Source organism: Lupinus angustifolius, chromosome LG15, assembly GCF_001865875.1.
Source record: "Lupinus angustifolius cultivar Tanjil chromosome LG15, LupAngTanjil_v1.0, whole genome shotgun sequence".
Lineage (NCBI taxonomy): Eukaryota > Viridiplantae > Streptophyta > Magnoliopsida > Fabales > Fabaceae > Lupinus > Lupinus angustifolius.
This window is the reverse complement of record NC_032023.1, coordinates 12,091,783-12,118,644: the sequence shown is the minus strand read 5'-3', so window position 1 is coordinate 12,118,644 and position 26,862 is coordinate 12,091,783. Positions and strand designations below refer to the sequence as shown.

The following is a 26,862-nucleotide window of genomic DNA, read 5'->3' as shown; positions in this document are numbered from 1 at the left end:
TAGGAGCCTTATTCAAGGGGCTGAGAAGTACTTGCCAACAACTATGGAAATGAAAAAGGCATTTGTCATTGCCAGCAAGAGAGGGGCATAAGGAATAGTTGCAACAGTTCCTTATACGAAACAAAAATGACTTTTACACCTAAAATTATTGCTTAAAGTTGTACAAATTTTGGCAAGTATTATGTAGTTAATATAGTATATACACAAAAAATGTAGTTAATACAGTTAAAAATGGATTACTTGGTTATAAACCTCGCCAAGTGGTAACCACATAATGTATACTTTTAATAAGAAAACGACATATTATTCCCTGATGTAAAAATAATTCCAGGATTGTACCAAAATGCAAACATAACTATCCAAAGAAACAGACGGAACATCGGTGATAGAATTGAACTACCTAGCAAAAAAATTTATGTTATTTGTATCACATATTTGGGGCATTCCAATTTATATACATATGATAACAGAACGAAAGACCTCGTGTCCTAAGTGGCTTGAATCAACATACAACACTTTTCAAACATAATATATTTATATATTAGACTATTTCTCTCCTTCTTAATTGATTTTATGATTAAACCTTAAACTTTAACATGATCAAAATTCAACTTCTATATGATTATGATAGGCCAAAAGATACAACTTTCATAACAAATATTAACTTAAACTCATTTTAAAAACCTTAAACTTTTTTATTTCTTCATTGTGAATGATGTTTTCCCTTTTTGGACTTTGTTTAGGAGTGTTGTTTTGGAGGGAAAATGTAAAGAATAACTTTGGAAATAGTCTCCCTTATTTGAGAGTTAAGAGAAAGAGATGGAAATAATTTTGAGGTTTTCTAGAGCTCACTAAAATCTTTACATACTAATTTTCATGATTCCTTCTGTTTGAGTTTTTTTTGAATACAAACATGTTAAAGTATCTAAATATTTTTAGTAAAATTTTATAATTATATTTTTATACATTTTCCAATGTTAATTAAATCTTGAATTGAAGATTAAAAAATTATTGTTGTACTTTCATTACTTTAGTCTTTTCCCATCTAATTGTACACTTCCAAATAATGAAAATGTTTGTCTTCATTTCCCCTTCTCTTTTATGATTTGAGTTTTGGAGAGAAATGTAAACATGTGAAATTACTCAACTGACAAACGGAACATAAATGGCTAGTTCTATTGCATTGTAGGTGAGCTGTGACCGCATCAATTGAGTGATACTGTTTTACACGTTATGTATTTGTTGGCGTGCCTGTAGTTGCAAGGTTCACATTAAGGGTCATTCCACATGAGGTCACTCCACAAACAGAGTGTAATATTAGGGCTTAATACCTGTGATCACCCGCTAAAGCCCAAAACATATTTTGAACCAAGTTGGACAAACTGGTAACGTGTCAATTATCTTATTTGGATATCATTCCACCTTTTCTTGCACAATCTCATAGGAAGCAATGACTTATTTTGGCAGATTCTTATCATGCTCTTGTAGCTAAAAAATCTTATTCTGCTAAATTATTCTCTCAACTTAGTTATGGTAACTTTTTTGTACTACTAAAAGTTAGTTTGGGAGTTAGATTTTGGAAGAGAAAGAAGAGAAATGGAAGACTTAAGAGCTATGAAATACACTTATGCAAACCTTCATTTTTCCTTCATTCCCCTCCAAAATCCAACTTCCAAATTAATCTTAAGGTTATCCCTCATCCTAAGCGTAAGGAACTAATATATTTTAGATTTCGTGGTTGTCTCTCCCAACAAATGTCGCTCCCAATGATCAAACTATTAATATTTTGGTAATATTAAAATTTAGCAAAACTTTATATCACTAAATTCAGGTATTGGTGGTAGTTGTGTTGTTCACTTTAACAGTATTGGAAAAGGATTCTCCACTCGTATTAGAAAACAGGATTAAACCCAACCTTATATTTATTTAATTTTGATCTATGCTAAATAGACAAAGCAAAAGTTTCAAATAAAAGGTGTAAATTCATCCAATAACACCCCCACTACCTCTGGAGGATCCTGATCCAACAATATTGACAATGTTATAATTTTAGATAAGTTTTAGAATCTATAAATTAGAATGATTTTGATTTCAACCCTCATAAAAAATTGATTTTATTCCCCATAAAAATTAGAATGACAATGAGACGGATTGGAATCAACTTTGTGCTTTCTCAATCCCCAATTCAAAATCTAAATTTTGAATTTGAATTAAACGGAGTTGAAAATAATGATGCCATCTTCGAACTCGATGAAAATCCGTCTGAAACATATACTTATATATATATAGGTTCTATATATATAATATATGTCAAATTTCTATGTATATAGGTTTTATAAATGAATTTATGTGTAACTTTGTATACATTAATCGAGTTTGTGGCAAGTTTAGGGTATGGTATCAACTATACCAAACCCGAACCTAAATTTGAACTCGGGTAAAACTCAAACCCAACCCAATTACATTAGGTTTTCACGTTAAATTCAGGTTAAGTTCGGACAGGTATCTATAAGTACAGTTTTCATTGTCATCTCTAACTAAAGTAAAAGGAAGATAAGGTCAAAGACCAAATCACTAATTCTCATTTTCAAAGGGATGCAAAACAAAATTATTTATTTAAGAGGATGAAGATAAAAATTACCCTAATTTATGATAGAGTAGAAAAACATTTTTTTCTCCATCTAATAACTTCTGACTTGTATATATTTTCAGTGGAATAAACAAATACACCAAATTGATCGGATAGTGATATTCGATCTTGAAGTTAAATTCACATTGTTGGATTTATTTTAAAGCAAAAGTAAGAATCTTTCCTCAGACTTACGCTTTAAGCATAAGACCAAGGCTTTATGATGAGTCTGAGGTTACAGGCCCATGTTGAAGGCTTGCGTAGACTAAGCCCAAGAACGACCCAGGACCAACGCAAACATTTAGTAAACTCACATGTGGCAAATACTTCATCACCAATGTAAGTGTTTGGTCCCCTCCACACACTAGGGAGCATGATTAAGGAGATGTTGACACATAAAGATCTCAAACTCCCCGAAAATAAAAAATAAAAAATGTTTCTGCATCCATGTCATATGCTCAATAATTTTTTGTGGTACCTCAAATTTCCAACCAACAATGTTAAAGATTGTCCTCACTTCGTAACAATCAAAACTCACTTCCTCTATAATCAGAGATGTGTTAAACTCACTTCCTCTATAATCAGAGATGTGTTCTTTTATGCTTTTTGTTGTTGGAGAGAAAAATATTATTTTACACTTAATTTTATGGATAAAAATATCATTATAAATATAAGTAGAATGATATAATTGTCATTTCATTTAACTTTTAGTCTTATTTTATACAATATTCGTCTCTCCGTTACTAAAGAATGGTCTAACTCATATGTAAATTAACTCAAAAAACAAGTTTGTAAATTACCTACAATTGACTCAGGTCAAACAAGTCATATGCACAATAATTTGGGCCAGGAACCATAGTTTCCCTACTTCCCAAAAGTTACTATTCCCTTGGAGCTTTGCCTCCACTAGGAAGTATCAACCACCACAATGGCCTTCTTTTGTTTCCACGACCACCAGTCTGAAGCTCCCTAACATTGGGTTGTCCCTTCTTTTAGCTATCTTAATTTATGTCTTCCCTAATCACATTCTCAATTTGTTAGTGCTTAAAAAGTGTTGGGAATCCTTCGTAATTTATATGGAAGCAAAGCCAATGAATCTTGGTAGATGAACCATTAAATAATTTAATGATGACTATTCCAATGTCTTGGAATTATTCCTTGAGTCTTGAGAATTATGAAGTCTAACTTAGAAATTTGGAGTAACACTTTTCAAAGTGTCTTGAAAAGTATGACAACAATTGAATCTTCCACTATGACTTTATGATGGAGCATTCCTTCCATTCACTATATATATAAGGGACTTGTGAGGAAGAAATACAACAAGCAAGTGAGAATAACAACACAGAGAAAAAGTGAGAGAGTTTATATCCACATAGTGTGAGATTTGTATTCCTAGTGAGATACTAGAAAGTTTGTATTTCTATCCTTTTTGGGTGAGATTGAGTGTTATCATCTTCGTAAGAGAGAGTCAAATATTGTAATCCTACTTTCTATAGTGGAGATATTTTATGAACTAGGTCTCGTGGATGTTTCCTTCTCACATTGAGGAGGTTTTTCCATGTTAAAATTCTTGGTGTTATTCTTTTACCCTTCTCTTTTTTCTTTATCCACTTGCCGCTTCCGCAAGTGCCCATTTTGCATCACATAGATGAGGGAAATTGGTTTTGAATTTAGATGTAGAGCCTTCGTTCACATTCCAAAAGATGAGAGAAAGAAGTTGGATGTTAAGACCAAGGAGTGTATTTATCTTGGGTCTTCAAAAGTGGTAGACACACAAATGCATCAAGAACCCGATCGAGTAGAGCATCAGATGCAAGTTGAACTGAGGCGCTCCGGAAGAGGCAGAATACATTCTTCAAAGTATCTGAAGAAGATTATATCACGTTGACAGATAATGGTGAACCTGAAGACTTCTCATAAGCTATGCAGACTTGGGTCCTGTAAAGAATATCCTTGGAATAAGGATAATCAGATATCGTTCCAAGAAGTTGTTATGGCTATCATAGGAGGAGTATATTGAGAAAGTTCTCAAGAGATTCAACATGGATAAGGCAAAGCTTGTTAGTGTCCAGTTGCTGGACATTTCAAGTTAACAACAATGCAATGTCCAACTAGTGATGAAGAAAGGAAAGAATTGAGGAGAATGCCTTATTCCTCTGTGGTAGGAAGCCTAATGTATGCTATGATTTGTACAAGACTAGATATTGCCCATGCCGTTGGAGTTGTGAGTCGGTTCTTGTCCAATCCCGACAAAGAGCATTGGAATGCAGTAAAGTGGATATTGAGATATATGAGGGGAACTACCAAAAGATGTTTATGCTTTGGTAATGAAGATCCTATGTTAGTTGGATACACAAATGTTGACATGGCTAGAGATGTAGATTCCAGAAAATCCACATCAGCTTATCTAACTACTTTTGTAGGGGGTTGTATCTTGGCAATCCAAGTTACAAAGATGTGTTATATTATCAACAACTGAAGCAAAATATAGTGCAGCATCTGAAGTTGGAAAGGAAATAAAATATATGAAAAACATCTTGCATGAGTTGGGTCATGTTCAAGATAGATATGTTTTACACTGTGATAACCAAAGTACAATTCACCGAGCTAAGAATCCTACGTTTCATTCTCGGACAAAACACATTGATTATTATTATCATTGGATATGAAATGCTTTGGTGGATGGTGAGTTGCAGCTAGAGAAAATTCATATAGATGATAACTAGTCAGACATGATGATCAAGACAGTTTCACTTAAGAAGCTAACTGTTGGACCAGCTACGACCGGGGAGCCTCCAACCACCGGGGGGGTTCCATTGTTACATGGGTATGGGAAGAGTGAAGAGTCACAAGTGAGACACCACGTCTTGAACCAAAACCTTAAGACATTAGTTTCATTGACCTTTCCTTCTTGTAAACTCTTTCACTCCTCCCCGCATATCCATTGTGAGACTTCACACTTGAATAAACTCAACACTAACAGACTGTTGCAGAAGTGCAAGACTGGTGATACCCATCAACTAATTCAGGAAGGGGAGATTTGTTGAGAATCCTTCCTAATTGATGTGGAAGCAAGACCAATGAATCTTGATAGATGAACCATTGAATAATTCAATGATGGATATTCCAAGTTCTTGGAATTATTCCTTGAGTTTTGAGAATTATGAAGTCTAACTTAGAAAGTTGGAGTAACACTTTTCAAAGTGTATTGAAAAGTATGACAATAATTTAATCTTCCACTATGTCTTTATGATAGAGCCTTCCTCCCCTTCACTATATATATAGAGGACTTGTGAGGAAGAGATACAACAAGCAAGTGAGAAAAACAACATAGAGAGAAAGGGAGAGAATTTATATCCATATAGTGTGATATTTGTATTTATAGTGAGATACTAGAGAGTTTGTATTCCCATCCTTTTTGTGTGAGATTAAGTATTATCCTCTTTGTAAGAGAGAGTCAAATATTGTAATCCTACTTTCTATAGTGAAGATATTTTCTGGATTAAGTCCCGTGGTTGTTTCTTTCTCCCATTGAGGAAGTTTTTCCATGTTAAAATTCTTGATATTATTCTTCTACTATTCTCTTTATCCACTTGCTGCTTTCTTAAGTGTCCATTTTGTATCACACAAATGAGAGAAATTGGTTCTAAATTTCCCAACAAAAGGAATCATACAAATCGTTACGATCTCATGTTTTATTTCGGCGATTATATTTGCGACGATCAAATTACATTTTTATTGAATTGTTTCTCGTTGGCCTTTGTGCAATTGTAACATATATCGATCTTACATGATAAATCTTGATATTATCGACCGTGCTAGTGAGGCATGAACCTGAATTCAAAGTTGGCGCCTACTAACTAGCACTACAAAAAATATGCACAATAGCCACACAAGAAAGAGCACATTTTTTATAACTGTGGTTAAAATATTAAACACACGTTAAAATAGAGAAGTCTACTTCTCCTGACCTAACGGTTGAGTTGTTTCTATTAATAAATTGTACCCGAGTTTGACACTCGCTCATGGCACTTTTTTCTTTTCATTTTTCTCTTTCTCTGAATCGCTCTTCTCTCTCACTTTCTTCTACTTTCAATTTGTAATCGAAATTGAATTATAAAGAAATTTGTAATCGAAGATACATGTCCAGAAATCCATCATTTCATTTTCGTCTTCGCCATTCATCATCGTTGCCATCAATTCCAACTCAAATTGAAGTTTCATATGAGGTTTAGTTCTCTTCAATTTTGATTATAAATATCTAATTTCTTGATTCTTATACTATGCTCATTAATCCTAAATCTCTAATTTCACGTTTTCTAAATTTTTTTTATTTCCCCAAATATATAGAAATCCCTAACCTGTGAGTTTTTCCACTCGCTTTTCATTTATGGTTCATACAAGTTTCAATTCAGATTTGATTTACAAGTTTTTGCATTTTGTTTATATGCATTTTGCTTACAATGGTTTGAATCCAACTCTTGGTTTGATAATATCCATCTCTTATATTGAGATTAGACATTGAACAATTTTACAACTTTTTTGTTTCATATAGACTGCACTGAACTTGTTTGAAGTTGCGAAACTTGACACCTAAGAAGGGCCATGATATTTTCAGAACTTCAGCAGGCATATTACATCTAGAAATATCATTTGGAAACAACAAAACAAGTAGATGGTGATGGATGGTCTTTGGTTTTAACAGAAACACATTATGGTATAAGGAAACCCTGATTTGCTTTTGACAGCTCTGAAGGACCCAATGCTTATGAATCAACTTCTAGCAAAGAATCAAATGTGTATGATTCTATTGAATATCAAATCTCTGATACATATGAACATTCTGAACAATGATGAAATTTTGAAGTTAACATATATTTTTGCTCAAATTTTAATGAGATGATGTGTTTTTCTTCATTGTTGTTCTTTAGGTATAGTGTCTACATCAAACTAAGTCTTTTAATTTTGAAATATATGCTCACTTTAATATAAATTACTTATTTTCCAAATGTTGCACATTAAGTGTTCTCTTGGACATCACCAAGAGCTATTGTCATGTGGTAAGTCTTGCTTGTTGACAGAATGATTCATGACACATTCTTAGTTATTGGATTCCATTTGAGACATTACTTTTGAATGATGATGCATTTATTGGTATGGGAGAGTGTAGCTACTTATAAAAGAAAATAGAAAGAGACACATGTGCCAGAATAATTTGCAATGTTTTTTAATATGTAATGCTAGGTGCCTAGATATAACATGTGTTTCTGGTTTTGCATTTTGAAATTATGATGTATAGGTTGTGAGCATTAGATTATAGGTTGTGAGCATTAAATTATGAAATTTGAATAATTTGGAATCTTTTTTAGTATATGTGGCTAAGCGATACTTCTTTGAAATAATCTACTTTAATATGTTTTCAGTTTCAGGAGCATTACATGTATTTTGCTGTATAATGAAAAGAATGTTGCTTTTGTATAGGAATAGTGATTGGTGATAAGTATTAAATAGTGTGACAACTTAGACTAGAATTCAACATCCTATGAGATATGAGAAACTTTAATTACTCACTCTGTCCGTGAAGCCATGCTTAATTAATAATTAGATCTTATGCTCTGGTTGCAGGCCTCTATTGCCTATTTTAGTATCTGCTTCAATTAGTAAAGGTTTACTAATCAGTGCACAACTGGTTAGATGGGATGGTCAAATATTTGACCCATATATAAGTAAAAATTCTTATACTGAACCATTAAATGTGTATCACCTCAACTGTTTAGGCCACCATTATCTTTAGCAACATTTTAAATTTTATAACTTTAGTGACAATGATTGTTGAATGGTATAGAGTAAGAACTTTTTCTCACTTGCAACGCACCTTAGAATTTTATGTTGATACAATTATAAATCATTGATTAACAATTTTGATTTTAATTCATCAGGCTTTCTTCAAGAGCTAGCTCGGGTTATAATCAAATCTAAACCGTCTCATGACACAACACCCCAGAGCTTATAAATTTCATGTTGTAGAGGTTAGTCAACTAGCAACTTTGGTGGTTTTCATTTTTATTTCGAATGCAACATGATTTTATATATCTATGTAGATCCACATGACATTTACATAAATATAGAAAGTAAAGAGGGCTAATAGTGAAGTTGTGGTCCCTGTGGTCCATTACTCTTCCTATAAAGTGCAAATCTTCTACGACGGTTATAGGGACTACTATCGGAAATAAAGTGATTGTACACATTTTTGTTTAAACTAGAGATAAATACCCTTTAGAATCATTTCTTCTGTGTGGTTTAAATTAGTGCCTAGTTCTTTTTTTGCACTTCCAGGGCAAACAAAGAATTCAAACATTATTATTAACCACGTGATATGATACTATCACATAATTGTTAATCAATGATTTATAATTGCTATCGTATTTTCACAGAAAGAACCTCCAGAATCCTTATTTATGAAGGAATTGAAGAGGAGAGGTATGACACCTTCATATTGGTTATATGACTTATGCTAATGACTCAAACAAATTACTAGAACTCAATCAATACAATGAAGGTTCCAAAACTGATTTTAGTTCTGCTAATACAGTGAAGCTTGCAAAATATTTAATAAATATGTTGATTGCATGTGATATCTATAGTGATTGTTCAATTTCTTAGTATTACTTCAATTAATATCGACTTTTTTACTTATTAAAGGATAAAATATCAGAGTATTTACCTCAAGATCAAGAATATGCTTCTAATTCAGGTGTTTCATCAAAGATATTGGCTCATCCTAATGATGCAATTGGGAAAGTCAATAGAGTTGAACATTCAAGTCAGCTGCATGGTTTGGGAATTGGTATTTGTCCATCGAGTGAAGTTTTCTTGTTGTATGAGTTCTAGTGGTTGTAGTCAACATATTGAAGAAGTGCCAACTTTGGAAGTAAAGTTGTCAGACAATATTTTGCATTTTGATTTATTGTTAGGAATTATAAATGTTCAATATTTGGTATATGTATAAGACTTGTTTTTGTTAATATAGTATGACACTTTCATTACTATTATTATGAGTTAGCAAATATTTCATTTGATTTAAAATTTGTCATTATATTATTGAATATAAAGATTATTAAATAATCAGTGATGAAGGTGCATGAAAATGTTGCTAACTAAAAAATATCTAATTTGCCACTATTGAAATGTGACAAATTTGCTGCAATTGTATTTGATAAATTTGCTACGGGTGATCTGTGGTTAAAACATTTAATTAACATATTAGCTACGGTCAAAATCATGGCAAAAAGAAACAAGCCGTGGTTAAGCAAATGTTACCACACTTGTTGTGACCGTAGCTATAAAACATATGGACTGTGGCTAATATTTTGCGACGCCCTTAATTGCTACACAGGAACAAACCGTGGCCACTCCCTTTTGCTACGGTTCTTTAGTGCAATAGCCACGGTTATATCCGTGGCTAAAAGAATCTTTTCTTGTGGTGTAGTGTGAACTACTCCGTGAAGGATGACGAACCTTCCTAGAAAGTGGCACGTTTAATGAAAACCAGGATATGTTCATTTCACTTGGACCTGCTGCTATTTTCCACATCCATGTTGAAGATTCGCAATTGATAGAGATGTTTCGAACTTTTTTCATTAAATTACATACTTTTCATCTGAAAATAATTAGTTTATAATTAGACTATAATTTACATGACGACTAAAAAGCATACTTAATGCCCAAGTAATAAGTCCTAGTTGCCATATGATACTGTCACTACAAAATAGTCATAGACCAAAACATGGGATAACAATTTATTTGATTAGTCAAGAAGGGCTAACACAATTGATATGGACACAACGTAGTTGCTAAAACATGATATCAGAGGTATACTTATATATATAGATGAGGAATCTGACATTTAGTTTCTTTTATGGTCCGTTAGATTTAAGAAAATGAATTATTGAGGTTGAATGTAACTTAATTTGGGTGTAAATATATTCATGCTCGTGTGTATATATCAATGTTGTGAAACCCGAGCTGAATGTCAAACCGGAAGAGGTCTCGTATTAGGTTTAAACGGTTAAACCGTCCGTTCGAATCGGATGATTGAATATATAATTAATGATTTTTATAAACAAACATATAATTATATATAAATATAAAATTTTATATAACTAATAATTATGTATAATTATATTAAAATAAAATCTCCCAATATTTTTTGGAACCTGAGTAAAACAAAAGATTAGAGTAATGATCCATTTTTTTTTTAATTTTAAGTAAACCGTCCGGTTTACTTCGCGGTTATTCTGGTTTAACCGAGTTTAGCACGGTCGGACCGGAATATTCTCGATTCAAAGCGGTCCAACTCTCATTCGGTTAAGACTGCTAACCAAAGCTGTTTTCAAATCCAGTTAGTGGTCAAACCGGCCAGACCGCCTAGTACGGTCCGGTTCTCACACTGGTATATATATATATATATTTTAATTTGTTGAGAGTGTAAAATTTATGTTCATAATGATTGCAATTAAGTATAAATAGATTAGGGGATTCTTAAAAGCTTATTACTTAACTTATAATAAGTTAGGTTAGAGTAGACTTTTCATAAATAAATCCGCTTTGGGTATTTTAAAAAATTATTTAGCTTAACATGTCAGTTTTAGACTTTCTAAAATGCACAATAAACCTAATTAAAATTTGAATATAAAAAATATATTCAAAAATATAATTTAATAATTAGTGTTAGATATACTTTAATAAAACCATACATGTTAGTGTATTTAAAGTCAATCAAAATTAGCCTATTTAGAGGTATTAAATGTAATAAATTTTTAAATAAGCTTACACACTATATATGTGGGACTTTTAAATGGTCAGACCAAAACTTTAATTTTTTAAAAGATAAATATATTATATCCAAAATATTATATATTATATAGTCAAATTTGTTTAAAATAAAGTCTAACTTGTACATGTCATTTAAAATATTTATACTAGAACAGGCGATTTAAAATTCAATAATTATTAGACTCTTTAAGGGTTAGATTGTTTAAAATTTTGAATTATTAGCATGACACTAACATATGCAATAATTTATTGTTTGGAGCAGTGAATAAGAATAAAATTAAAGTGAAATGAGTTTAAAAAAAGACTGTGATCCAACTTGTCCAGATTGAAAAGAAAGGAAGACAAATTGACTGGAGGAATAAAATAGAATTCAGCAATTTAATCTCAAACCATAGAATATTTCACCTTACATTACACATTAACCACTAGCCCTGCCACTGGATAAAACTTTTCCCAGGTAGCATCTAAGTAGCTTCCACATATTAGATCAAAGTCCTTATCCACATAAACCTAGATCACCCACCACATCACTTGATCTAGATTTCACATCCTTGTTACTATTGCAGATCCATTTTCTAACCCTTAAGAATATTCTCTCCATATATTCCTTTCTCCTTATTTCCCGAATACTTTTTTGTCAAGTGGTGATGCTTGTTCAAAATGCACCTTAATTGGGGCACCACCCATTAATAAAACATGTAGATAACTAAATTAGTAATTTAAAAGCACCACACAAAAATCTTAAATTAAAGTGTTCATTAAAATATAGAGCTATTGGTAGTTGCTCTCGGTGTTGAAGAGGAAGAAGAGAAGATATTAGTTTTGTTATTTTTCCTGAAATAATTTATTTAAAAATTTATTATTTTACATTTTAAAATCATCATTGTTAGAAATTAATTTTACCACATATCATAATTCTATCACACCACTGCCAGACCTGTTTTGTTGGTTAATGTCACGTTTTAATATTGCTGTCATTATAACAAATATTTTGAAAGCCAAAAACTACGTTTTCTTTTATGAATTATTTTGTGTGCTGTACCATATTTTATAAATATAATAGCTGATGCTAAAGATAAAAGGATGCTGTTTTTTTTCAAATTTTGTTCTCATGTTTAATGATGTGTTTGCATTTCTTAACTAAAAAACCTTGAATTGATAAATCAACCACACAAAAATGGTCAAACATTAATAAGCAGATTCGGCATATGATGTTGATTATTGGCATTAATGAACTGAAAATTAATTAGTCAATGTGACGTTGTTCTTAGTGGCTGCAATAAAAAACGAATGGAGATGACTCACATTTTTTTATGTTATTAGCTTGAGACATGAGGATAAGAATTTTCAGGGACAGAGAATGGTGGTTGATAAAAAAACAAACGTGCATGGGTGTTAGAAACTTAGACTATTCTTCTCATTGGTTATGTTCAATTTCTTGCGAGCCAAGAACACCACAACAGTGCAAAAGGGTTGGTGGATTAAAGATTAATTAATTAAAACCCAAAACCCAGCTAGCTGATAACAATACTTTGCTACGTCGGCACTAAGGAACTTGACGTATAGTTTACACGCACTACTGAATCGACATTTCAGACACAGGAAAAAAAAAATGAAAATGAAAAAATGTAATATCTACCTAATGTTTGTATAAAAATTTATACACCACTAATAATCATCCACCATATATTTGTGAGGAATTAATGAAAATAGAATATAAGTGATAGATATTGTAGTGACAATGTATGAAACTCATACAACATACATTTTATCTCAAAAAATATAGAAAATTGAAAAATATGAACACATTGTTGCTCATTGAGAATAAAATTATGCACCAATAATTTAAATTTTTATATATTATAGTCTATTATTTATCACTTATATTTAATCATATTAATTCTTCAAAAAAATAATGTAAATAAATAATGAATGATATACTAATTATATTTAAATCTGTGCAATAACTCCACATAAATATTGTATTTTTTATTTGTAAGTACTTTGACCACTCTGAACATCTTGGTACCCTTAACTCACCAAACTTTCAATTAATGGTATAATTTTTAAGAGTTTAAAATCTATAAACCGTTAATACAAAGTTTTTTATATTGGTAATATATTATTTACCATTAATTTTTATTACATTTATTTGAAAATCAATAATATTTAACATATAAATGATGAATGATATACATAGTGTATTGTCACATATTAAATCCAATAATATTATAGTATAAGTAAATATACTATTCGTATCTATTAGAATAAAGAAGGGCTTTGATACTGATTAAATTTTTACTTTACTTTAGTTAAGCCCGACTAAGTTAACTGGCTGAAAAAATGACTTTCGTTTTTATGAAAAACAACTATGAACCCATGAGTTAATCGAGCTAATTTTTGGGTGACTCAAATTTTCTTGTATGAGATTCCACAAATTTTCTTGTATCAGATTCCAGATTTGAGGTAATATTAGGATTTACTTTTATGACGAAAGCTTAATACAAAAGATTAATTTATTAGGTGAGAGATCATCATATTCTAAGTATATATTGAGTTTAATATCCTACTCAACGTGAAACTCTTGACATTCTTATCTCTTTAAAGGTCGATGTCCATAATGATTTTCACTCTATCAATACTGACACAATAATAACTCTTTCTTTGTGACTTCACTTATCTATCAGTATTCAATAATATACTTTAAACTAAAAAAACTAATTTATTAGATAGGAAAATCTACTCATGTTTGTTGTAACACATAATTCTCATATGAGATTCCTATAAGCAATAAAACCTTCTCGAGGCAAGGCCTGTCCCCAATATTTAACAAAGTCACATTTTGGGCTAAAGTTAAGTTTTGATTAGAGATGGCAAAACGGGCCGCCCGACCCGTTTAGCACGCGTCCGTAAATGCCTGCAAAAATTTAAGCAGGCGTGGGTATGCCCGTATTAGCTTAGCGGACAAAATTCAGTGCCCTGCCTGTTTTAAAACGGGCTAACGGGCTTGCGGGCGGCCTGCAGACATTGTTGTATAATTAAAAAAATAAAAAATTCATATAATAAATGAGATTAAATTAAATAAAGTTGTTGAAGATAAAAAATAACAAATTTTTTTGATATTTTATATGAAGTTTAACAAATTACATCATTACAATTTTTTTAGGGAATAAAAATTACATTACATCCTAACTTATTTAAAATTTTCTTATTTTTTTCTCAAACTATATTTATGGACCGCCCGCATGCCCGACAGAAATACTAGCAAACTTAGCAGGCAAAACGGACTAGACAAAATGGGAAATTGGACAAAAAATGTATGTCATACCCGTAAAGAAATAATGCGGGCTATGCGGGTGCACCCGCAGGCAATGCTCATTTTGCCAGGTATAGTTTTGATCAACTATTATCACATGTTCCATGCACTCAACGATAGTCCACCAAACCCATTCTACAAATTCAATATTCAAAGTTCAAACCTCCTAATTATGAGGCATTTTTATAATCAATTTATTATTGTTTTTAGAATAAAATAAATGTTTTGCCTTATATTATTTATGTACATAGATCACCTCACTTATAACATCAAAACAATTTTTATACCAGGGGAAGCATTATTGAAGAGAAAACATGTCTTTAAAAATTGATAATGTTATATCCTTCTATTAAATTATTCTACAAATTTTCATACTCAAAAAAGTAATATATGTTACTTGTAGACCAATTATTAATGAATAAAATATTACTTTGTGACATATGTCATTTTTTGGTGGGTATGAAAACATATCATTTTCCTTAAAAATTATGATTTTAATTTTTTTCTATAAGAACACTTCGTCTTTTAATATGCATTTGACCTAAGAACTAACTTTTATATTGTTATGGATGACAATTGGATGTAGGGCCAATGGTCATATGCATAAGTTTCCGCAATGGAAAGGATATTTATCCATTAAATGAAATAGGAGATACAAATGTTTATCTATAATAATCAATGGGGGATGTGTGTGAACATGAGTACTTTAGCATCCAACTGTACTCCTTCCATAGTAGCACATACATATCACTAAATATATATATATTTATAGATATATTATAATTGTTTTAACTCTAATATGTGATGTCAATCTTGATGAAAACAATATATCAATGAATTGTTAATTTAATACATTAAGAAGGTTAGTACTTTTATTATTATATATCAAATCCTGATGTGTAGCACATTCCTAATTAGTAATATAATAATACATCGAGGACTGCATTCAACACCATATGCATTTCCATTATATTGTTCCAGCTATATACGACACCCTTTATATTTTCATTCTTCAAGTTTCAAATAAGAGAGCACATCATCTTTATTTTCCAATAACATATGCTCTCATCATATGAAAACAATTTATTAATAAGAAGATAAAATTATTAAAAAAAGATAATAATAAGATAAAACATAAAAATAAGATAATACGAGATTAAAATAGAATTATAAGTAAATGAATCTAACTTAATCCTAGTAAGAATGTAAGATTAACTTTTATCACATTAATAAAGAGCATAGGATTAGAGAGTTTGGATAAAGATAACAATTGCTACATGATTGGGGTGTGTGGACAAGATAAGACAGAGGGAGCATCTAACGGCGGATAGATAACGACGCTCAGTAACTTGGTTGAGACGCCATATTTTATGGACAAAAAATAAATGAAAACATAGGTGACGCAAGCAGTGACAGAATCATATAAACGTGCCACTGGCCACTCGTGTGGGTCTCCATTTAAACGGTGCCACGTAAAGTCTTCGGTCAAGCACCTTTGAAAGGAGGCTGGGGCAAACGGTTTATACCGGCTCCATTTGTTCAATGTTTAATATTTGTATATACTTAAAAAGAGTATGACATGATGCAGTATCTAATGGTGTGAGGCTTTACACCAGTTAGGTAATTACACGTACTTATTTTTACCTATTTTAAAAATAAATAAGAAACCAAAAAGTAAAGCAATACAAATATTTATTAATGAATGGGTGTGAAGAGATAACTTCTCTTATCACATTAGGACATACATTATTCTCATGACATAAATATTCTAAGAATATTTATTAAAATTTTAAAATATTAAAACATCAAATAATAGGAAACATGGAATAAATAAAAATAGTTTTAAATTTAGTTTTTTATTTACAAATGATGTTCATAAAGCATTTTTTACAATACATTACTCATGAATAGATTGAATCCTAATTTCATATTTAAGAAAACAAGTGTTTTGTATTCTAAGTTTTGTTGTAAAAGAGACATAATTTTAGATTGGTGGCAACATTTAAATTTTTATTATTTGTTTATGAGTACAATTTTAAAGGGGAAACAAGAGAAATAAAAGACTTTAAATTTATTTTAAAAGTGTGTTTTGTGATCTAAAATATTTTAATTTCCTTTATTTTATTATTTGCTTATGAGTTAATTTTGAAGGATAGCCAGAGAAATAAAAAACTTCAAATTTATTTTAGAAGTGTATTTTATAACTTTCAAATATTTTAATTCCCTTTATTTTTTTAAGACCTAACTCTAAAACAAACACTTATATTATTACTTAATACTATTAACAAATGTAATATAGGAACATTTTTAGAAATAATAAACTAATGCTTCAAATACTGATTTACTACTTATCAAACTTGTTTTACAACCTTTTCTTTAATGTTTTATCTTTGATTAGTTGACCAATGTCATTATCCATAATATGAAGCTGCAATTAATAGGTATGACTATTACCTCAACCATCGTTAAAGCACATGTCTAAATTCACCCTCTTGTGCGTGTTTTTCTTTTAGGTTAACGCTATAAAACCCACCTACCGTTATTCTCTCATAACTTTGAAGTCGCAAAGCAAAGCAAATCAGAAAAAGAAGAGAGAGATCAGAATCAAGCTTGAAATTTTTACTGCATCAGTCCACAAATAACAACAAGGAAAGAGAAGTGAAATCTATGAAGGGAGAATTAGAATTACCTGCTGGTTTCAGATTTCACCCCACCGACGAGGAATTAGTGATTCACTACTTGTGTACAAAATGTGCTTCCCAATCAATTTCTGTTCCAATCATCAAAGACATCGATTTATATAAATTTGATCCATGGCACCTTCCAGGTACTTCATTTTTTTATATCTCTTCTTTTCCCTATCCAGACAAACACTTGGAAATTAAATTAGCAACGCTGATCTAATGGTGTAAGGTCTAATATATAAGGTTTAGATTCTTGAGAATGACAATTAATAAGAGGGTTAGTCACACATCCAAGAAGGGATTAGTTACTTATCCTTGGTTACACAAAAAAACTTAGGAAATAATTAAAACTGGTTTTTTTGTTTGTTTGATGTGCAGAAATGGCTCTTTATGGTGAAAAGGAGTGGTACTTCTTCTCTCCACGGGACCGGAAATATCCGAACGGTTCAAGGCCGAACCGGGCTGCTGGTTCAGGTTATTGGAAAGCAACGGGAGCAGACAAGCCGATTGGAAAACCGAAAGCACTTGGGATCAAGAAAGCACTTGTGTTCTATGCTGGTAAAGCCCCCAAAGGAATTAAAACCAATTGGATTATGCATGAATATCGCCTTGCCAATGTTGATAGAACCGCTTCCAACAAAAACAATAATTCAAGGGTAAGTTATAAATCTTCATATCATTCTCATATATGTTTAAATATTTTTATATATATTTTGAAACTAGTTCAAATAATTTATTAGTTAAGTAGTTGTGATTTTTTTTAATTTAGTGCTTATGACATTAATGTTTCATAGGTTTTGGTTAAAAATATCTTATTTTATATGAATTAAAAACATATTTAAGACTATATTAACAAAATAACTAATAAATTAACACACACATTAATGAAATTTATGTATCTATCCCAATTTTTCATATGATGATCCAAGTAATATGATATCTAACTTTAAATTTATGATGCAGCTTGATGATTGGGTATTATGCCGAATTTACAACAAGAAAGGGAAGATTGAGAAATATAACAGCACCGCTGTGAATCATAAAGTACCAAAATGTCCAGAGAATATTCATTTTCATTTTGACCATGAGAATATTGAGACCAAGCCAGAAATTCATAATTTTGGGAATAATCAATTGTACATGGACACGTCAGATTCAGTGCCCAGGTTGCACACGTACTCCAGCTGTTCTGAGCACGTGCTTTCACCAGATGTCACGTGGGAGAAGGAGGTTCAAAGTGAGTCCAAGTTGAATAAACTAGACCTAGATGATAATGCATTTGATCTTCAATTCAATTACATGGACGATAATAATTATAACCTGAACCTGTCTTTGGAGGATCCTTTTGGATCTCAGGTCCAGTTCCAAATGAATCCATTACAAGACATGTTCATGTACCTACAGGAGCCATTTTGATCATTTCCAAGATTGAAAATCACCCTTTTTGGAGAGGGGGCATAATATTAGGGACCCACTTATTTTTTTAATTTTTGTAAGAAAAAGTTTGATTGATTTATTTATTTATGCAATTGCACCTATAGTGATGATTCTCTGCTTAGTGATGGTTTAATTTTGCTGCTAAGGAGTATAAACAATTAGGTGAAGATCCAATTAGACATGTTAGGATATTAGTGTTACTAAAGATTCCCATAGAAATTTATTGTCCCATTGATGTTGATTTGTTCTAAGATTTGTTCATATAGTTGTAATATATAATTTCTATTTTCAATTCAAGGGAACGAATTAAATGATTTTTTTTCTAGTCAAAGGATGGAACAGTGTACTTAGCCAGGCCTCCACTATCAAAGTTTGATAATTCAGATGATACACACATTTGTTTTTCATCTCTGAAGCAAACAGAAACAATATCAAGAAAAAAGAACTTGAGCTAAAGTACTCAACACAAAACTACTGCCAGTGTATTAATAAAGAACTTGTGTTGCTCTTGGAATTTGGTCCCTCTTGTGAATATGTATTGCCCACGATTGGTTTCTAGGTAACATTAGCTTACCTCTCTTGAACATTTACTTTAAAGTTTAAATTCAAGAATAACATTGAGTTTTGGTTTGAAAAATAAGGTTGTCATATCATAAGCAAATTGATAATTTTTAAAAACCCTCAAAGTAAAAATATAGATTTCATATAATCTTCAGTAAAACGTACTTACAAAAACAAAATCCGTGGTTTTCAAAGAACATTAGGAAATACATAGTTGTGGTTTGGTATTCTAAACATTTTTTCTCACTTTTTATTCTTATCTTAAAAAAAACATGACATATAGGAAGTAGTTTATATGGATTATGAAAATGTTTTCTTCAGTCAAATTTGGATAGCTCTGAAAATGCTGACAAAGAAGATGGGATGAAATATCACTGTGAGAAATCTGTCAATTAATTATAAAATCAACACATGCATGTATTTTTGGGTCAATTTGCACTACTAATTCTAAATTTCATCCTTACCAGTGGAGTCAAATAAGATCGAGTCCTAACAAATCAGGTAAAAAATATTACCACTAATACTGCAATAGTGTCATGTTGTTATGTTAATTCTTACTCTCTTTTGATCTGCTGTTACTGTTGCTGTAGTAATTCTCTTGCTACAACCATTGAATGAAATTTACTTACCAAAAAAAATACAAATCAGCTAAAATATCCTTCCGAAGTCCTCAACTATAGGAAAATGATATGTATGACTTTTTAACTCATATCGTATATGTTAGTTCAAATAACATCTAATTTTTTTTATGGCTGAAAATATTTTTAAAATGATTTGTTCGGAGTATATAACACTCAGATACGAAATATGATTATATGACTAATTACTCTGGAAGATATGAAGTGTCAGAAATACACTATAAAACAGTACTAATAATCAAGGTATGCATCTATACCAATATATATTATGTACTAGAGAAGGCTATTTGCACTTGCAGAGTAACAATCACCCTGATCTATAAGCAATAGGACAATAGTTACAATGCAATTACAACAAAGATAGAAATTCAGAGGATGAGGTTTCTTATGTGATCAAATGCTGACATGCCTGAATTTCGGAACCCGGTTACAGTCCGCTGGTGCCCAACCAATCAACTGTTTTTCATTGTCAAAGACCATCACTTTGTCTAACATGGATATGTCTGCATAAAGATAACAGTTTTTAGATGCAGAGTTCATGGAAGAGTTTTGGTGAAAATGCTTAATACCTGAAGAATATAGCACTACAAATGACAGTATCCATTGTCCAAAAAGAGCATTAGAGATGGTAAGAACATTCTTACCTCCAATAAGGTTCAGATCTCCCATCCCTACTTCAGAGCCATTAAGAATGCCCAAGCATACATTTCCCATGTTCTGGTGCAACAATTTATTAGAATTCACACTTTAAATGTATCTATGAACATGTTAATTTAGAAGGAATTGAATAATTGGAACTCACTGATATTATGAGATAATCTTCAGGAGGGATTTCAAACTGAGCTTTAAATTTCCCACTGCTGGTGAAACTAAGGGCTATGGGCTTGAAGTATTTTCTGACTTCATATATACTTTTGAAAGGTCTTTTACTATGCCAACATAGAGGGAGAGTTTGGTCATCATATGCCTCTTTAATAGGCTTTCCAGCTAATTCCTTTTTCAACTACATATGGAAATTGAACAGAATACTCATCATGTCAATATTTTCTGTTGTGATTGAAGAAAATATTTCATTTCTATTTTTTCTCCTCTTCCAACTATTTAAATCATGCATGGCAAATGACCATTATCTTAGGTCTTAGCAATGCCTCATACTTATTGAAATGCTTGAAATTTGGGATTACATGAAAATTGGTTTCAACTTACCCAAGTAATTAGTGCTTGGTAAGCCTTAGAGTTGAAGTAAGTGTAAGAACTCCCAGTGTCAAAAATAGCAACAAGGTTTCCAACTCCACTTATCTTCCCTCCAAAAACCAATTCAGCTGCCCCTGCTGTTGAGTAATGTTTACTGATTCAAATGGTAAAGATGAAATTTTAATCAGGACTTAGGAGACAGAATTGTAATCATTAAAAAGCTTAGCAAAATGTAAAATTAGGAACATAATTCTAAAGATATACTTACTTATCTCTGGATGACATAGGAGTCCAAGTCAGTTGAGAATGATCATAAAGATTTCCAAAGAATATATATCCTCCTCCATGTACACTCAAACAATGTCCAACTACATTTCTCACCAAACCCTGACCACTAAGCTGTGATATCAAGCTGGATTTTCCCCGGCCGAGTCCAAGCATTCCATCTAAGGGCCGGTAAGAAGAATCTGGAAATACTTGATCATATCCACATCTGCATAGAGTGACCAAAAGAAGTGTATTAAATAAAAAAAATTACTTCTTAATAAACTAAACCATATAATGTTCTGAACTTAAAAGTTTTTTGAACATCTATTTCAGACTACTTGGACACATCTTTGCTCTTTGTAATGCAAGTCACAATCACTTTTTTTGTAGGTAGGAAAGTTGTCACAAAATTGTCATAAATGGATGTACAAATAACAGTGTTGTATTTTGAACATCGATCAACCATAAATGAAAAAGGAATCATGACACAAGGAGTTTTTATGAATCACTTCTTGCATAAAATTTGGAGTACATACACATAGACTAGTGGACCAAGGAACTAAAAAATGGTTTGAGAGAAAAACTTGCAGAGTTACTAACCCCATTGTCATACGAACTTTAAGTCGGTTTCCATCAGTAAAATTGAGAAGGTAGAAATCATTGACAAGCACACCAAGGGATGAGTAATGATCTACATACTCAACTTCATAGTCACATTGATTTGGATTTTCACATTGGTAGTTATCAGTCTGCTGCAAAGATGCACAAAGTTGATGCCTGCAAGGCACTAAGTCAATGCTAGGCCTATAAAGTGGATGGGGTGTCTGCATATAGAAAATAAACAACAAATATTTTAAGATCAATACGAGTTTCGAAATCTAGACTTCACCTAATGGGATTAAGGCCGTTGCTATAGGAGTTTCTAAATAAAGCACATAGACGAGTTTCCAATTTCATTTTGCATAGGCAATTTGGCGTATACAAAAAGATTTAACTTGTAGTTCTAAGTTTTTCTGCATGATAATAGCTGGTAATTCGGAATACCTGAGAGCAATGAGAACAAGGGGCATCACATTGAAGCCATGTGAGGTCACTACCCGTGTCTATATCAAGAAAATATGGCCTTGGTGGGTGCCCAATGTTTAGAGTAACATTATAAAACCTGTAAATGTTGAAGGGTAAGGGTAACTTGTGTTAGAGGATATTTTCTTAATAACAACTCTGTTACTTATTATAAAACTAAAATCAACATCCATGCGACACACACTCATGTTTGCATATAGTATGTGTAGTTTACCTTAAAATATGAAATATATGCTCATACACAATCAAATATGTTCATATACAAATGTCTCATTTAATATACAGGAAAAGTTTTCCGTCCTTATTATATCTGTCATATTCAAAAAAGGCTATTTATGAATGAAAGAGAAGGAAAAACATAACAATGATGTCTTTATTAACACTAGATTTGAGATATGACAACAAAGGAGGAAAGAATCATGTATACACAATGATGTCTCATTCTCTGTTCCAAATCAATCATATTAACACGTAGATAAAATAAAAAAAATAAAAAACAAAAAGTAATAAAATGAAGCATTCTGATCGACTTGAGACATAGAGTGAGACACCATTTAGAATAGATAATCACCATCCGATACCAAATGGGTCATCATTTCATACTTTTATATAAGTTATACACACACCTAAAAAAATACATTACAAAATTAAACGGAGAAGGAGAATAACAAATATTGTCCCATATTCTATTTGTATACGTAAAACATTAGTGTATATTGTCATATCTTATATATAAAACATCTTGTGGGTGTTATATTCTGATTTCTGATTATTCAAATAACTTAACCCCAGAAAGATGGATTCTAAATTTCTAACTTTTTTAATTCAAATTCATGATATTTGATAATTAGACTTTCAAATAAGAACAAACATCAAAAGAAAGGCATAAAGTGAAAGTGAAGAAAAGAACAAGAAAATGAGACTTTTTTTTTTAAGTTTACATACCCAACTGGATAAACGTTGCCATGAACGGATAACATGATGGATGAGTCACCATGGAAACGGTTTAGAAACGAAGAAGATGACGACGACGATGACGTGGCTTCATGTTCATGTGGAGAGTTTCTTCCATTTGTATTGGAACTACTTTTGTGTTTATTATTATTATTACTACTACTACCAAACCAAGCTGAACAAGTAGAACAGCAACTCAAAAAGAGGAAGAACAGCACTGTGAGCTCCAAAAGTCTCAACTTCTTAGCAGAGTTCATCATCTTTGAAGAATACTATGGCACGTTAATGTTTGATGCAATGCATCAAACAAATTTCAAGACTTTATATATATTCCATGATGTCCATAAAATAATAAATAGCATAATACCATTGCTTCAATAATTAACGTTGGGATTTCTTCTAATGCATGTCATGTAATGTGCTAGGTTTTTATTCCTTCCTTCCTCGCATCAATCTTCTGAGAAATGATTGCATCTTCCTACTGATTCCAAATTTTTATTAATTATGTATTGCCGTCATGTAAAAATAGTTTTTTTTTTATAAGTCGGCACTTTTGTATAGGAACTAATCGTGAATTACTAAAAAAATCTTTATAATATTGTATAGATATTAAAGACTAATAATAGTAATAGTTAAGAGTAAAAAAGTAAAGGCTAGAAGCATGGTGAATAATATCTCATATTCCTTAATTCTCATATTACATTTTATACATTTTTTCAGAACGGACAGAGGTTCCGTATTAGGTTTAACCGGTTTAAACGATTAAACCGTTCAGTTTAACCAGATGATTTCGTACATAATTAATAATTTTTATTTATAAATATAAAGTTATATATAAATGTAAAACTTTATATAATTAATAATTATGTATAATTATATTGAAATAATACCTCTTATCTTTTTTTGGACCGTAGTAAAACAAAATATTAGAACATTGTCCCATTTTTTTATTTTTAAGTGAGCCATCCGGTTTACTTCCCGGGTTAATCCGGTTTAACCGGGTTTAATATGGTCGGACCGGATTTTTTCCGGTTCAAAGCGGTCTAATCTCATTCGGTTAAGACGACAAACCAGAGCCATTTTCAAGTCCGATCAGCGGTCAGACCGGTCAGTCCGGTCCGGTTCTAACAACACTGCATTTTTTTATATATTTTACTTGCTTAGTTGTGTAAATTTACTTACATCTGGGGGTGTTTGATCCGGAAAAAAAGTATAAATACATTAATGACCCATCGCATGCCATTGAACTCAACTCAATTCAGCTAAAGGATAATCTCACTTTCGAGACTTTGCCGTTGAGAATTATCGATCGTGTGAAAACTCTGTGAGGCAAGAAAATCGCCTAAGTTAAGGTGATTTGGAGTAAGACGAATGGAGATGATGCTACTTGAAAGATCAAAAGTGGCATGAAGGAATCATTTCCCCATTTGTTTTCTTAGAAGGTATGTTTAATTTTCGAGGAGGAAAATCTTATAAGTTGGGGAGGATAAATTTAAGTTGGGTTCTATAACATTGTGTTTTTCCGAGCACATTTAATTAAGTAATTAGTTGTTAATAAATTAATTGTAGAAATTAATCAGTAATGTTTTAGGCTAAACCTCAGTTGAGTTTTAGTCTTGTATTATAATATTATTTCTTTCCCTATTTTTCAAGATTTTGGGAGAATAAAAGTTTCCGAGACGATTTCGGGTCGTTTTATCGAGTTTTCGCCCAGTTTTTGAGTTCCATAACTCGGAATCAAATTCTGATTTCGTCGTTGGCTTCGAAATATTATTTCTAATAAAAATAGACATCAATTTTGTCTGTAACTCATCTCTAGGTATTTTCACCTTAAAATTCAAGTTTCGACGTTTCAGGCAAAAAACCTAAATCGGCAGATCGTATATTTCCGCACGAAGTTACCCGATAATACTCGGGCACGACTTCAATTTCTAAATCATGTTGCATCAATCAAGTCGGAGTATTAATTACATCATGGGTCAATGGCTTGTCAAACAAGCAAATTCAAAGCTTTCATAATCCCATAAATCACTCATCAAATCTCCTTATCACTCCATCACCATTAGACACATCACCTAAGTTAGTCTAAAGCTAGATTGTCTCTCATTAATTTTCAGATTTGAGAGAGGGCGAAACTCTCCTATAAATACCTCATCTTATCCTCTCATTTTTACACTAATTCTCCTAAAGAAAGTTAAGACATTCTTTCTCTTTTGCTCTTCTCCATTTTTCTCCATATACACCATGAGAAAATCATGATCTCTTAGTATGTTATTCATGGAGTTGAGTTTATGTTTGTTTTCTTTAAATATTTTGTAAGTCATGACTAAATGGGATGATAATGAAATAATATGAACCTTTGTGTAGTTTTTGACTTATGTAAAACTTAAAATTTCTTCCTTGCTCTTGGATGGAAAAACTATATCTTTGGACAAGGTTATATGAGTTTATTTGCTTTAGAAATGTTGGAAATTATTGTTAGTATTTGAATGTGTTTAAAGGTGATGATTTGAACATGAAAGGAACTTTTATTGTGTTTAAGAAAAATTTATATTCATTCTTGAAAGTTCAAAATGTTTATGAGTTTTTGTTGAAAAAAATTCATTTTTAAAAGGTATTATGTGTAAAAGGTTGTTTAGCATATGTTATTCTTTGATTTCCAAGTTGAAGTAACGGTTTGCGATAAAAGATGACTTATTAAAGTTTTGGCTTCATAAACTTAAAGTGTTATGAAGTTTTGGATTGTAAAGTAGTAAAAATGTTAACTTATGATTTATAGTTCATGACTATGAAACCAAAACATATTAACCTTAAGGTTACACTAAAATTTGGAGGTGTTGAGATGATCATGAAATTTGTAACACCGCGAATTTTACGAGTTTGAATTATAAGATTTTACTAATATTTTCATTAATTATATATTCAAAAATGAATTTATGGGAATTTTCGGTAAGGAATTAGACAAAACTCTAGTTGAGTTTTATTCTTGAAATTTTATTTCCGATTTTTTGGTAAATTTTGGTAATTTTTGGAGACAGTCTGTTCTGGACCACTGTCGGGGCCGAATCCGTCCGGTACGGCTCAAAAAGTGTCTTTTTGAGTTCCGTAACTCGGAATCAAATTCCGATCGCGCCGTTGGATTCATAATTTAATTTTTAGTCAATATAGACCCTGAATACACCCATACCTACTTTCTAAATATTTTTCACTCGGAATGCCGAAATCCGAAATTCTAATCGAATATTAGGATCGAGCGATTTATAA

General features: G+C 31.5%; 2 protein-coding genes across 2 annotated transcripts; one reads left to right on the top strand and one right to left on the bottom strand.

Annotated features, from left to right (window-relative positions):
* On the top strand, positions 17,316–19,215 carry LOC109328558 (NAC domain-containing protein 2-like). The gene is made up of 3 exons (XM_019562074.1): positions 17,316–17,607; positions 17,843–18,120; positions 18,428–19,215. The coding sequence occupies exons 1-3, from the start codon at positions 17,448–17,450 to the stop codon at positions 18,878–18,880; spliced, it is 891 nt and encodes a 296-aa protein (XP_019417619.1). The 5' UTR covers positions 17,316–17,447; the 3' UTR covers positions 18,881–19,215.
* On the bottom strand, positions 20,265–23,922 carry LOC109328557 (aspartic proteinase Asp1-like). Its single transcript, XM_019562072.1, has 8 exons — positions 23,590–23,922; positions 22,606–22,723; positions 22,162–22,385; positions 21,563–21,787; positions 21,307–21,448; positions 20,903–21,103; positions 20,745–20,817; positions 20,265–20,603 (listed from the first exon to the last, which is right to left on the bottom strand). Exons 1-8 carry the CDS (start codon positions 23,856–23,858, stop codon positions 20,494–20,496), a joined length of 1,362 nt encoding a protein of 453 aa, XP_019417617.1. The 5' UTR covers positions 23,859–23,922; the 3' UTR covers positions 20,265–20,493.